The 13,971-nt window shown below is 41.0% G+C and overlaps 1 protein-coding gene across 4 annotated transcripts in view; it reads left to right on the top strand.

Annotated features, from left to right (window-relative positions):
• AGO2 (argonaute RISC catalytic component 2) overlaps positions 1-13,971 on the top strand; it is a 122,855-nt gene that overhangs the window by 67,828 nt on the left and 41,056 nt on the right. For all 4 annotated transcript variants that reach the window (XM_045007412.1, XM_045007413.1, XM_045007415.1 and 1 more), the window contains 2 exons: positions 10,969-11,105; positions 11,262-11,396. In XM_045007412.1, coding sequence (XP_044863347.1) covers positions 10,969-11,105; positions 11,262-11,396 — 272 coding nt within the window. The remainder of the gene's footprint in view (positions 1-10,968; positions 11,106-11,261; positions 11,397-13,971) is intronic.

Raw genomic sequence — 13,971 nt, forward strand, 5'->3', positions numbered from 1 at the left:
CCTCAAGGATTGAACTCACAACCCTGGGTTTAGCAGGCCAATGCTCAAAGCACTGAGCTATTTCCCCCCCCCCCCGAAGTGAGCTGATAGGAGAAGGAGGTGGTGGGGTGTACATTTAATAGGATCATTCAGATACTCCCAAAAAAGCATCCCATATCACTGAGAATTTTTCAAGGGTATTTCTGTAATGGAAAACAATTCTTTCCATGGTGGCCAAGCTTACAATATCTATGCTCCGGTCTTCAATTGTCGGTCGCTTTTTGAATTTCCAATTAGTGCTCTGCTTAGCCAAAGTTTTTCAGATTTATTGAGCTTCCCATTAACATCTATTACAATCCAACACAATTTTATTTGATAAGAAAAAATTAACTGCAGTTCAGTTCTGCCCCAAAACCTACAAGTATAGGAGCCTTCCCACAGCATACAGGTTAAGTTAGTACCTGCTGAATCACAGTGCCAACATTTGTCTGACTTAGTGGCACCTGTTTTGAATAGTCGGAGAGGGGTCCAGTGCATTCTCCGTATGATTTTCTGCTAGATTAATCTTAAATTGAGGTCCAAGGAGCAGTTGAGAGCACTGGCTAAAATTTGTTTCCATTGGTTAGCAGAAAATAATTGGCCTAGTTCCTCTTCACATTTCTTATTTAGGGAATCTATGTTTAGTTCAGATTTGCTGGTCAAGCATGAATATTGTGTTGCCATAGGTCTTCGTAATCTGGGTATTATTTGGAGAAATGCAAGTAGTTCAGGTGGGTCAGGAGAAGCCAAGGAATCGTGGCCAACCCAATGGGAGATGGCATGTTTAAGTTGGATATATTGCAACTGCTTCTTAATCTCTAGATTGAACCTTTCTTTTAATTTTGTAAAAGGGAGGAAAGTATCTTTTTCAATAAATTGACTAATGGTCAGAATCCTTTTCCTAATCTAGTCTGGCCAAAGGATGGGTTGCCTGCTATATGGAGTTTTTAGTTACCCCAGATAGAGGCCTTGGTATGCAGAGTGGGGTGGTTTTTAAATTTAGTAGACTTACTATGCCAAGTATTTCGGGCTGCCACAATAGTGGGTAATTGTTCTGTAGGGAATTGGTAGTAATCCGAGCACAGTGGAAAGGGGTAACGGGGAGAGCCCTGTGTGGATACAAAATTTGTATCCGCATCCAATCGAAGATCCGCAAATATAGTCCACGGATATCCGCATCCACAGATGTGGATATCCACAGATTTGCTGGGCTCTAGATATAAAATTTGTATCCACATCCATCTGTGATCTGCAAACATGATCTGCAGATGTGAAGTGGATATCTGCAGATTTTCAGGGCTTTAGTAAAGGGGCAACCAATTCTGCTTCCACCTGAAGCCCATCCGGGATTCTAAAGCACAAGGGAATGAGCCACTGTGCTGCTTGGCTAAGAATTATTGCCTGATAAAGTTTAAAGGTGGGAGATCTAAAACTACTTGTTTCGATAGGGAGCTGTAATCTTTGTAAGGAGATTCTGGGTTTTTTACCAGAATGCCCCAAGAAGGACCTGAACATGTTTTCAATTTTAGTAAAATAAAAGTGGATATGGATAGGGAGGGAATTCATAATAAAAAAGATTCTGGAAAGGGCATTCATTTTAATTGTTTATTTTTCCCCAAAGGGGGAGAGGTAGTGCTTGCCATTTATTTAAATCATTTGCTAACTGCATAATTAATGAGTTTGAGTTAACCTTGACTGTTTTTAATTTCCTTCAGGAACAGGATGCCAAGATCTTGGAGGTTTGTCTGTTGCTATCTAAATGTCCCTATAGGAGAGCCACTTCTAACTAAATCCCAGAAGATTTTTATTGCTTTCGATTTATCCTAAAGTATTTTATAACCAGAGGATTTACAAAAGTTATCTATTGTATGTAGGATATTTGGAATAGATTGATCCATATTTTTAATAAATAGGAGGATGACGTCTGTGTATACAAATATTTTTGTCTCCCTGGTCCCTGATTTGATCCTTTGAATACCCTAGTGTTCCCTAATTAGTACTGCAAGTTGTTCTAATGCTAGATTGAACGGGGGGGCATCCCTGTCTAATTCCTTGTAACAGATCAAAGGAGGGGGATATTGTGCTGTTAGTTAGGATATGAGAGTTGGGATTGGAATATAACACCTTTATTTCATGGATAAAGCTATCTCCACTCAAATTTATCCACAATACCAAGCAAATATTGCTAGTTCACTCTGTCAGACTTTCTCTGCATTGAATGAAATGATTCCATGGCAATTTCTAGAATGTTGATGGAATGCCATAACATTATTCAACTGATGTGTTATCTGAACCATGCCTTTTAAAAAAAAAAAATCCCACCTGATTAGGATGAACCACATCACTCATTACTTTTTCAAGACTCATAGTCAATATTTTTGAAAGTATTTTTATATCAATATTGATTACAGATATGGGTCTATAGCTGTTAGATTTTTGCGCATCCTCACCCAGTTTAAGTAGTACAATAATTAGCGCTTTCCTCGTAGTAGGAGGCAAGATACCTATCTTTGTAAGTGCATAATAGCTTAGGGGACATAACTTCTTTGAAACTTTGATAGAATTCTATCGGTAGGCCATCGGGGTTGGAGGTCTTTCCTGGACTCCTTTCCTCCATGGCCTTGATTATTTCCTCTGATTAGAAGGGAGAGGCTACTCTGGCCTGCTGCTCTGCTGAGATTTGTGAGAGTTTAAATTAAATTAATCAGTTCTTCTGGGATCACATGGTGAATCATTATTTTAAAGACCCTGGTGACATTTCAAAAAATGATCACTGATCTCTTTTTGATTAGTAGTAAACTGCTTTGTTCTGATTTGAGTGATACTATTCAAGACCTCTCACTTTTAATCTGTATGCAATAATTTTCCGTGCTCTCTCCCCGACTCCCTGTATGTATGTTTGAGTCTAAAAAGAGAAAATTCAGTTTGTGCTAAAGTCAGTTTAGTTACTTCAGACCAAAGATGAATTAATTTTAAAGATTTTTCTTAGGAGGGATAATTTGCGCATTCTAAATCCATAGCTTTAAGTCCAGTTAATTTCAGGAGCTCAGCTTGGCTACCTCTCTTTCTACCTGATGGGTAGGAAATGATCATGCCCCTATTAATAGCTTTTAGTGTATCCCATAGGGTGGAATGGGGTATCTCTGGTGTCATTTATATAGAAGAAAAATCAAATTTCTTTTTTGACATGGTTCTGAAAAATTGTATCTTTCAAAAGAGAGTCTTCATCTTTTTTATAAGTCCAGTTTGTCTCGGGAGGAGAAAATTGTCGTATCACTGGTGCGTGGTCAAAGATCATGATAGACTTGATTTCATTAAGTGCTGACTCTACCAGATTGGTAGAAATCTGTGTATAAATATGTGGAGAGGAGAAAAAAGTAAAATCCTTCAGTGTAGAGCTATGCAAGTGCCATACATCTTTTGACCCCAGTTCGTCCACAGAGTCTTTTATAATGTTTCTAGCATATGATTGTGTATGCTTGGGCCAGCCTGAATTATCTAAAAGAGGGTCCAGTGCCTCATTAAAATCTCTTGCAATGATGATTGATTCTTTTGGAATATAAAAAATAGATATTGAAATTGGAAAAGCTTCAGAAAAGGGCAACAAAAATTATTAGGAGTATGGAACAGCTTCCGTATGAGGAAAGATTAATAAGACTGGGACTTTTCAGTTTGGAAAAGAGACAATGAAGTGGGGATATGATTGAGGTCTATAAAATCATGACTGGTATGGAGAAAGTCAATAAGGAAGTGTTACTTACTCCAACTCATAACACAAGAACTAGGGGTCACCAAATGAAATTAATAGGCAACAGGTTTAAAACAAACAAAAGGAAGCGTTTTTTTTCACACAGCGCAGTGTCAGTCTGTGGAACTCTTTGCCAGAGGATGTTGTGAAGGCCAAGACTGTAACGGTTAAAAAAAGAACTAGATAAGTTGATGGAGAATAGGTCAATTAGTGGCTATTGGCCAGGATAGGCAGGGATGTTTGCCAGAAGCTGGGAATGGGCAATTTGATGATTACTTGTTCTGTTCATTCCCTCTGGGGCACCTGGCAGACAGGACATTGGGCTTGACAGATCTTTGGTCTGACCCAGTATGGTCATTCTTATGATGTTTGAATTTTTTTTTAAATTAATTAATAAAACCTTGGATCATCTTTATTAGGTCCATATGCATTAATTAGGATATAGAAAGAGTTAGAAATCTTAGCCTTCACCAGCAAAAATCTACCTTCCTCATATTTACTTACATCTAGAATTTGTAAATTGAGTTTTTTGGGCTGCAGAGAAGAAATTGTTAAACATCCCTCCGCCAACCAGTCCCTCCTAAATTTCTCTTCATCCAAGCCATTAAGGTGTGTTCGCTGTGAGAAGATAACTGCTTTCAGTGTTTTAGATGAATGATCATTCTTTTTCTTTTTATCGGGTGATTTACCCCTTTGATGTTCCAAGAAACAAAATTTATATTATTAGCCATAAGGCATGCGTAGCTTGAATATTTTTTTATCAGGCACTTGAATAGTGTCATTGTTTGGGCCATTATTAGTTTCAGATCTAAGAAAGGTATATCTGAGTTCCCTCTCACCACCACAGGGACATGAGGGGGAGGAGAAAGGGTAAACGGAATACCAGGAAAGGTAAAAAGATAGGTATAATACAGGAAACAGACAGAAAAAGAAATGAAGTGATCAAAGTTGACCAAGGATCACTTAAAAATACATAATTCTTATTCAAACAGAAATTGGACCTAAGTCCAGGAGGTTTGCAAGGGGATGACCTCTTCACTCACTTCCCCAGCCTCCCCAAAACACTGAACTGGGGTTTGACAGGATTCCCTTTAGCTTTATAAAGAAGAAATATTCTCATCTCAAGGGAGGTCCTGGTTTCTGCACTGTTCACACCATCGTCTAAAGTGGGGGGCAGAGGAGAAGGCTAGCATCTAAACTTAAGAACAAGACTATAGTAAATATATAAGAAAGTTATGCAAATTGTTTAAATAACCTTACTCTAACATAACTGGATCATCTGCAGATAAGGGTTGATTAGCAAAACAGTTCTGCCTAAATTTTGTCCCCTAGAGCCTTGCCCACATTGGAATATAGTGGGAATGTCATTGCCGAATAGTTGTATCAGCAATATAAATCAACACAATATTTATTACAACTCATTTAACAACAACAACAAAAAACTAAACAGAAAAACCAAACTAATATTACTGAAAAAACAACTGACATTTTCATACTAACACTTTCTCAGTAATTAGGTGAATCATAACCAGCAAAATAATTATCCTCGGATAGGATTTTAGGAGATCAGATTTCTTGACAGTTGGGGAAATTAAACGATTCATCATTAAACTGAAATCTTAATTACATTGTTTAGATCTGGTATCTCTTATAAGTGTACAAATGGATTGAATATTTCCAGTTTTACTATAAACCCAGAATCTAGAAAATGAGATGGGGATGAAACAAAGTACAGTAACTCCTTACTTAAGGTTGTAGTTATGTTCCTGAAAAATGCGACTTTAAGCGAAACGATGTTAAGCATATCCAATTTCCCCATAAGAATTAATGTAAATGGTGGGGGTTAAGTTCCAGGGAATTTTTTTTTCACCAGACAAAAGACTGTCGGTCGGTCGGTCTGTCCGTCCACAGGATACGTTTTAAACAATTTAATTCTGGTACACAGTGATGATGATTGTGAAGCTTGGTTGAGGTGGAGGAGTCAGAGGGTGGGATATTTCCCAGGGAATGTCTTACTAATAAATTATGAACTAGCAATTGGCAGAGCCCTCAAGGGTTAACTCTCACACTCTATAAGGCAGCAGGAATGGAGGGCAGGGAGACAGCATCACAGACAGAGAGAGACACTGTGTGTGTGTGAGAGAGAGAGATGCGCATTTCCCCTTTAAGTACACTGCCTTGTTAATTAGATCAGCTTGCTCAGATCGCAGCTGCTGCCAGCAAGCTCCCTTGGTCCTGAGCCCTGTCGTGTGTACCCCCTGCTCTATGGAAGATGGGGTAAGTGGGGTGCAGGGGGGAGGGAGACACCCTGACATTAGCCCCTCTGTTCCTCCCCTCCCTTCCCCCCCTAGCAAGCAGGAGTCTTGGGGAGCAGCTCCAAGGCAGAGGGCAGGCGCAGCACATGGCAGTGGGGGAAGGACAGCTGCTGCACAGAGAACTTAGGGGAGCAGGGAGCTGAATAGGGGGGCTGCCAGTCCACCCTGGTTCCAAGCCCCCACCAGCTAGTTGCAGCGGGCTGCTCTTCCTGCAAGCAGTGGACAAAGCAGGCGGCTCCAAACGATGTTAGAAGGGAGCATTGCGCAACTTTAAAGGAGCATGTTCCCTAATTGATCAGCAACGTAACAAGGAAACAGCGTTAACCGGGATGACTTTAAGTGAGGAGTTATTGTAAAATCAGGGGGGAAGGGGAGGATTTAAAATAAAAAAGAGAAGGGAAGGGGTCAGAAAAGGTACCAAGGCAGAGATCACACTGCTCTGTTGAGCCTTACTGATCCACAGTTATAAGGAACCCCCAGATCCAGGGAAGCAGTTTTCTTGGAGTTAGGAGTTCAAAGGTGGATCTGCTTCCTGTGCCCTGGAATCATGGGGTGGGGACGGGTAGATGATGCAAAGCAGGTTGTCCATGTTGTAACACTCGCCTGCCAACAGCAGCAGCCAGAGCCCATAGCAGCTTCCTGGGTCTGGATAGAGGGTCAGGAGAGTCAAAATTCAGGCAGAGATGAGATCCTGCTCCCCAGTTTGCTCCCACTGCTGTTGAAACTGTAGAAGTCCAAGGAAATAAAACTGAAGGGAAGGGAGGAGAGGAAGTGGTGGATTTGCTGTTAGTTGTTAGTCTGAGAAGTGAATTCCCACATTGCAGTGACTAATCTGATAAAGTTGTTTTAATGCATCCTGTCTGTGTATTCTAGAAAAGTCTTTTGCTGTAGTGAGCTTGGATACCTTTCAGCTTCTTCTGCTGTCATAAAACGAAGCATCTTGCCTTCCTTTTAAATTTTGAAAGTATCAGGGAAGGAAATGAAGTTGTCCTCACCTACCTTTTGGCGAGGGCTCTTGACCTGTTGATTTTAGCCCTCTTTCTACAGTGTCCTTGGTATAATCCAGGAAAATCATCAGTCTGTGTTGTTTCTGTGTTAGATTTTTAAGTTCAGGGGCTTCTCTAAGAATGAGTTCCTTAATATTGTATTTTTAAAATCTTAAAAGTTATGGCCAGAGGGTTTGCTGTAAGGGAGTAATGGACTCTCTCAATATCTAAGGGCAGGTTTACACTAAGAGCGGGGGTCGAACTAGGGTACGCAAGTTCAGCTACGTGAATAGCGTAGCTGAATTCGAAGTACCCTAGTTCGAACTACTCACCCGTCCAGACGCCGCGGAATCGAAGTCCGCGACTCCAAGGTCAACTCCGCCACCGCCTTTTGCAGTGGTGGAGTACCGAAGTCGACCCCGGCACTTCCGGAGTTCGAACTATCGCGTCCAGATTAGACGCGATAGTTCGAACTCCAAGAAGTCGAACTCACCGCGTCGACCCGGCTGGTAAGTGTAGACTAGCCCTAAGTTCTGTTCAAGGGGCAGCGGTAAAAGTGCAATCAGCATGGTGATAAAATTCAACAGTCCTGCTGTTTTCCAGCCCGTATCTGGGAGACCCACATCTCTCACATTTTTTCTCCTTGATCTTCTGTCTAGATCATTAACCTTCTCCTGAAGTGCTTTAATAGTTCTTTCCAGTTGGTCTGCAGTTATATTCATAGTAATCAATGTGTCTTCTAGTGAGGCGATTCTGTTCTCAGCTTCTTCTAGTTTAGATGCCAAGCCTTGTAAATAGCTTGAAATATACTACTAATATTTTTTATCTCAATTATCTTCAGATATTTTTCTCAAGAATGTCTGTTCACTTGCGATGTGTGTTAACCAGTCCATAATTTTGTCTAGTCTCAGAGGGGCAGCCTGTCCCTGGTCAGGCGGAAAGAGGTTGTCCGACAACTTCTGCTTTTCAGGATTTTGTGGAGAGTCTGGAGATGGAGCAGCATCCACAAGGGTATTAAATTGAAAGACAAGTCTTGTAAAATAATATCTGATAAAATTAGATGGAGGGGGAGGGAGTGGTTAAATTGCTGATGGTTAGGATTTTAGGAGGGAGGGAAAGGAGCTGTAAAGCTATGCAGTTATCACCCCCCTAATGGCTCCTGACAGTCAATCAGATGTAGATTTAAAAACTTCCTGAAGATCCTATTTTGATATTGGAATATAACAGCATGAACATATGCAGACAAGAATTTGATGCTGTCCACCTCTTAATGCTAAGAACGCGTGTTCCTCTCCCTCTACCCTGTCAAAGAAGTGAAAGATGGATGTAATTGTGGATGCTATAATGTACAGTTAAATATTAGCAAGGCAAAGGCGTACAGTGAGACAATGTTATTTTACCTGTTATTTTACATGCATTTTTTTCAAAATAGGATTCGGAATCAGGAATTCCCAAGATATAACCTACGTTCTGGCACTGGCTGTCTTTATGACTTTGGCCAAGTCATTTAATCTCTCTGCCTCAGTTGCCCCAACTGTAAATATGGAAATAATATCTCTGAGAAGTTGAGAATTAATTAAATCTCTGTTGATCATGTGATAATCAGGGTCCAGACACCCTGAAGGGAGGACAGGAGTTTGAACCCCAAAGAATAAGCAGTTGAATCAGCTGATTGTATACAGTGTTGTTGTGCTATCAAAACATGTTGAGTAAGGTCTTTTATGAAAGCTTGAATGTTCTAAACTTAATAATTACTATGTGATTTCTATACATAATCTCATAATCATAGCTTGTAGTTGTGTGTGTATAGAGAACTGTGCTCATAAACTCCAGCTTCACTTTACAGCATAGGCGCCGACTCCATAGGTGCTTCGGGGCAGCCAAGCTCCCCTCCCCACCTCACCTCCACCTCCGCCCCTGCCCCTGAGCGCACCGCATCCCTGCTCCTCTGCCTACCTCCCAGCACTTGCCGCCACAAAACAACTGTTTTGCAGCGTAACAAGCTCTGGGAGGAAGGGGTGAGGAGCGGGGACACGGCACACTCGAGAGGAGGCGGGGCGGGGATTTGGGGAAGGAGTCAGAATAGGGGTGGAGTTGGGGCGGGGCCGGGGGCAGAAGGACAGCAGGACAGTGAACAATCAGACAGGGAGAGGCACCTCCCAAGCCAAGTGTTTACACAAAACCAGACTTGGGTTGTACAATGGATTGTTACCTAAGAAAAGACACAGATGGGCTGTTAAAGGTAGTGGAAGCACGTTGGGGAAATTCCCAGTTGTCCCACTTTAAATATCTATGGTGATTGAAGAAAAAAAAACCTGCAAATCCTTTGAAATGGAAGGATTTTCAAGTGAAAGGCATCCTGAAATTGAGCAACAGCCTCTGGGCAGAAACCTGCCAAGGAAATGGTGAATCCCCGCTATAGTTAGGGATAGGCAGGAAAACTGTTCAAAGGCAATAAAGAAAAGGGATTTTATCTAATATGGAAGTGTAAAGCCTGAGGTTGCATCTTTCTGTCTGTCTTTCTTTCTTTCTTTCTTTATTGTGTAACATGTATAGCTTTCCCTTACTATTTCATCTTTGTGTCTGTGGTTTTTCTGTTAAATAAACCTTTTGATTATTTTCACATGAAGCAAGTGTCTGTTGTGCAAACTTTGGGGGGGGGGGGTGTGCGCGCCAAAGTGAACTGATAACTGGGTGAGGACAGGTTTCATTCCTGAAGAGGTGATGAACCAGAGGGGAACAATCCAAGTGTCTGGTACTTAAGAACTTGGGGAGGATGGATTTGGGGAAACTTAGGACTGGAAGGGTGAGACATTGTGCTTGTGGGTTTGATACTGGTGTCAAGGATCTTAGCCATAGCAGCACAGCCTGAAGGCGTTCCACCAGTCAAGGCAAGCAGTGATAGAATCCCTTACTGGTGTGGGTGATCCCCACAGATACTTGCACTTTTAACATATAAAGTATCATTGCCAAATCGTGACATTAAGGAAAAAAACCTCACTTTTGTTAGTTTGTCACAACACACAAAATCCCCTCCCTTGAATAATTACATTCATACCCCTTTTAATGGGATAATGGAGAAGATTAACCCGATTTTTGTTAGACTCTGATTTTGTGTTGCACTTAGATACCAACCTGATAGACACCTTAAAAATATCTCAGATGGACCTCACTCAGACAAAGCTTCCATTGATTTCATTGGAAGCTTTTCTAGAGCAAGGACTTAAAGATTTGACCTATTACAACATATGCTGGTGATATTCTTGTTTTTCATATACAGATATTGAAAATAATAACATAAGTAAGTTTGAAATAGATTAATAGTAACTAATATACTTTTCTGTTTGTTTGAAAACTGAGACTTTAAATTAAAAATACATATTTTAGAAAGGAAATAAACGGATAAATCTGTCGTTTCTCTTGTGTGGTGGTCATGCGTTTATACTACTAAAAATAATGATTATTTAGAAAATATTAACTGAGGTCAATTGTTATACTGTAAGATTTAAATAAAAATTGTTTCAGTTTTTTCCCTTACTGAATTGTGGCTGCACTGGCGTACTGAGCTATGTTTAAGTTCTTTTGCTTGTATTTTCTGGCAGGTCAACAGTTATCAGTATAACATAAAAAATGTGCAGAATAGCAAATCTCTTAAAATGAGTCATTGAAAGTTAAAAGATACGTAGACTTAGTCTCCTGACAGTGTAAATAGTTTGTATTTTTATATATAAATAATATATATACACACGCACACTCTCTCTCTTATAAACTTGAAGCATTGAAAGGAATGTAAATGATTTTTGTATTTGTTGCAGCTTTATTAGTATAGGTTTTTTTCTTATTTTTATTTTAATTATAAGATCTGATTCAGTAGTTAATGGGTTTATTTTCTTGATTGCAGGTATACTCCTGTTGGCCGGTCTTTTTTTACTGCATCTGAAGGATGCTCAAACCCTCTGGGTGGTGGCCGAGAAGTTTGGTTTGGGTTCCATCAATCAGTCAGACCTTCACTCTGGAAAATGATGCTTAATATTGATGGTATGTACTGTGCTACTTCGCCATTTGTGTTGTGTCCTGTTCATTTGAAATGATTCAAGTTAATCTCATTTGTTGGACTTCTCAAGAACTTCTTCAGAGCTATAAAGTCTCCAGTAATGTAATTAATTGCACAGGTGTGTTTCTCCTTGTCTGCAGTGTCTGCAACAGCATTTTATAAGGCACAGCCAGTAATAGAGTTTGTTTGTGAAGTTTTGGATTTCAAGAGTATTGAAGAGCAACAGAAACCTCTCACAGATTCCCAAAGGGTAAAGTTTACCAAAGAAATAAAAGGTATGAATTACATAATTGGAGCAAAACTTCTTAATTCTTTGTGATGTGAACTTCCAAGTGCCAAGGTAAGTTTGGATGCCAGGGAGAGATTTATTTTGGATAGAAATTGACACTGACATAGAATACTATATGTGTACTTTTGAACAGAGATTGGATAACAAAAGTGTCTTATTCTAAGCAGAAACATCTTATAACTCAGGCCTTGTCTACACTACACAGTTTTATCGGCAAAAGGCAACTTTTGTCAATAAAACAGTGGAGGTGTACACGCTACAATGCTCCTCCCACTTACTAAACTTTTCTGCTTTGCTGACCAAATAAAACCACCTCAACAGGAGGCATAGAGCTTTTTGTGGCAAAGTTAGATCAACAAAGTGTCAGTGTAGACACTGCGTTTGTTACGTTGCCGTAACTGGTCTCCAGGAGGTATCCCACAGTGCCCACTGTAATTGTTCTGCTCACTGTTTTGAACTCCACTGCCCTGCATCCAGCTACATAGGCATTCATCTCTCCCCTTTCAAAGCTCCAGAAAGTTTTTTTTGTTTGTTTGTTTTTTTGTGTGTTTAAATTCCTTAGAGTGGAGAGCTACTGCTCAGCTGAGCATGCTGGCTCCCGGCAGCAAAAGCACTCCTGCCGGGACTACAGGGGAGGGAGTAGATATTTGGTCTGTGGGGAAAGGAGGCTGTGGGAGATCATGGAGGGAATCACGGAATCAAAACATTAACATGGCATCCTGCTGTCCCTGGCACAAGGAACACTGCGTCAGGCAGGCAAGGCGGGATGCTGCTGGGAGAGGGTGGGGAAGAGACTTCTCCTGTGCAGTGCAGAGCCAGGGAGGGAGGCAGAGGCTTATGTTGGGGTGTCCTCTTCTCTTGCTGGTGTACCGATCTCCGTTGAGCTGGGGTGGGAGGGCCGGGAGACACCAGCTGTATGCATCAGGATTGGTTGCTTCTGGCTGCTGTCTTAACTTAGAGAGAGCGTGCTGACACACTCTCCCCCCCAACACACACACAGTCTCTGTCTGTCTCTCACACATCCTGTCACACACTCTCCCCCTCCACTCTACACACACACATACTTCTGTGGGCTTCTTGTGTTAACGTTCAGCAGTGTCAGTTTGGTCATATAACTGAGAGCTGCTTTAAGAAGTGATTTAAAATGTGTTATTTCTGGGCACACACACCAATCATTATAAGGTTCATAGCATGGTGCAAACAAACAGTGCCAGGCTCAGCACGCTACAGCAACACACACTACTGTGGCTCAGTGTTAATATGTTCCTTCAAGCATCCCCCAGCTGAATAGTCACCCACCGTTGGGATCTTCTTCTATAGCCTTCTGTTCATAATGCACAGCACAATACTGAACAGGAGTGCAGGATCTATGTTGACAGTGATGGGTTACCTGGGCAGTTGAAAAGCGGCTGGCAATCTAGTAGGATGCCCATGGAACAATGGGATTGAGAAACCATCAATGGGATTGAGGAGCCATTGCAACCTCCCCAAAGCACCCTATGGCCAGTTGCATAGTGGGATAGCTACTCACGGTGCACTGCTGTCTGTGTCAATGCAAGAGCCGCTATTGTGGATGCACTCCACCAACACGAGCATAATGTGGACATGCAATAGTGGTTTAATTACAGCAGTGACTATATGTCTGCGTAACTTGTGTCGATAAAACTCAGTAGTGTAGACAAGACCTAAAGCTGTGGCTACACTAAAGAATTTACAGCAGTGCAGCTGCATCACTGTAAGCTCTCTCCTGTAGCTGCTCCAAACCAACAATAGAGAGTTCTCCCGTCAGCTTAATTACTCCAGCCCCTATGAGCGGCGGTAGCCATATCAGCAGGAGAAGCCGACAGCACCAATGCTTAAATTAGCATAATTAAGCAAATTAGCTTAAATTAGCATAAGTTATGTCACTTGGGGGTGTGTAGCTAATTCACACCCCTGAGCAACATAACTTATTTCAACTTAAGCTATAGTGTAGCCATTGCCTAAAATATTGAACAAGACTTTAAGAATTGCAGCAGTCAGGTCTGTACTTCAGTCCTCAACCATCCTGTTTTTTCCTCCTGCTGTAGGAATGTGCACCCAGATTTATTTTTGATATCATTTTAGTGAAGTCAATGAGAGCTTGTCTACAGATAGAGTTGCATTAATTTAGCTAAAATATGTGGTTTTAAACTGATTTACTTAAACCAGTGCAAAAGGCTTTATGGGCACTCTTCCTTTGGTTTAAACCGGGCTTATTTGGTTTAGCAAAAGTTAATTAGGAACAGATTAAAGCTACATTGAAATGAATATCAACACAGGGGTTTACACCAGTTCAACTAAACTGATTGGACGAAACCAGTTTAATGCGGTGCAAGTTTGTGTGTAAACAGCGCCTCATTGCCTTTAAGCTAGTTTGACTGGTATAAACTTGACCCTTTAGATTTGTCTAAACTAGTAAAAATGGTCTAGTTTAGATAAGGGTTACACAGCCTGTTTTAGCTGATCCCAGCTGAACCTCATTGTCTAGACTAGTAAAAACAAATCCTTTGTGTGTGTTCGGTTTCATTGAAGTTTATTCC

The sequence above is a fragment of the Mauremys mutica genome, chromosome 2 (assembly GCF_020497125.1).
Source record: "Mauremys mutica isolate MM-2020 ecotype Southern chromosome 2, ASM2049712v1, whole genome shotgun sequence".
Lineage (NCBI taxonomy): Eukaryota > Metazoa > Chordata > Testudines > Geoemydidae > Mauremys > Mauremys mutica.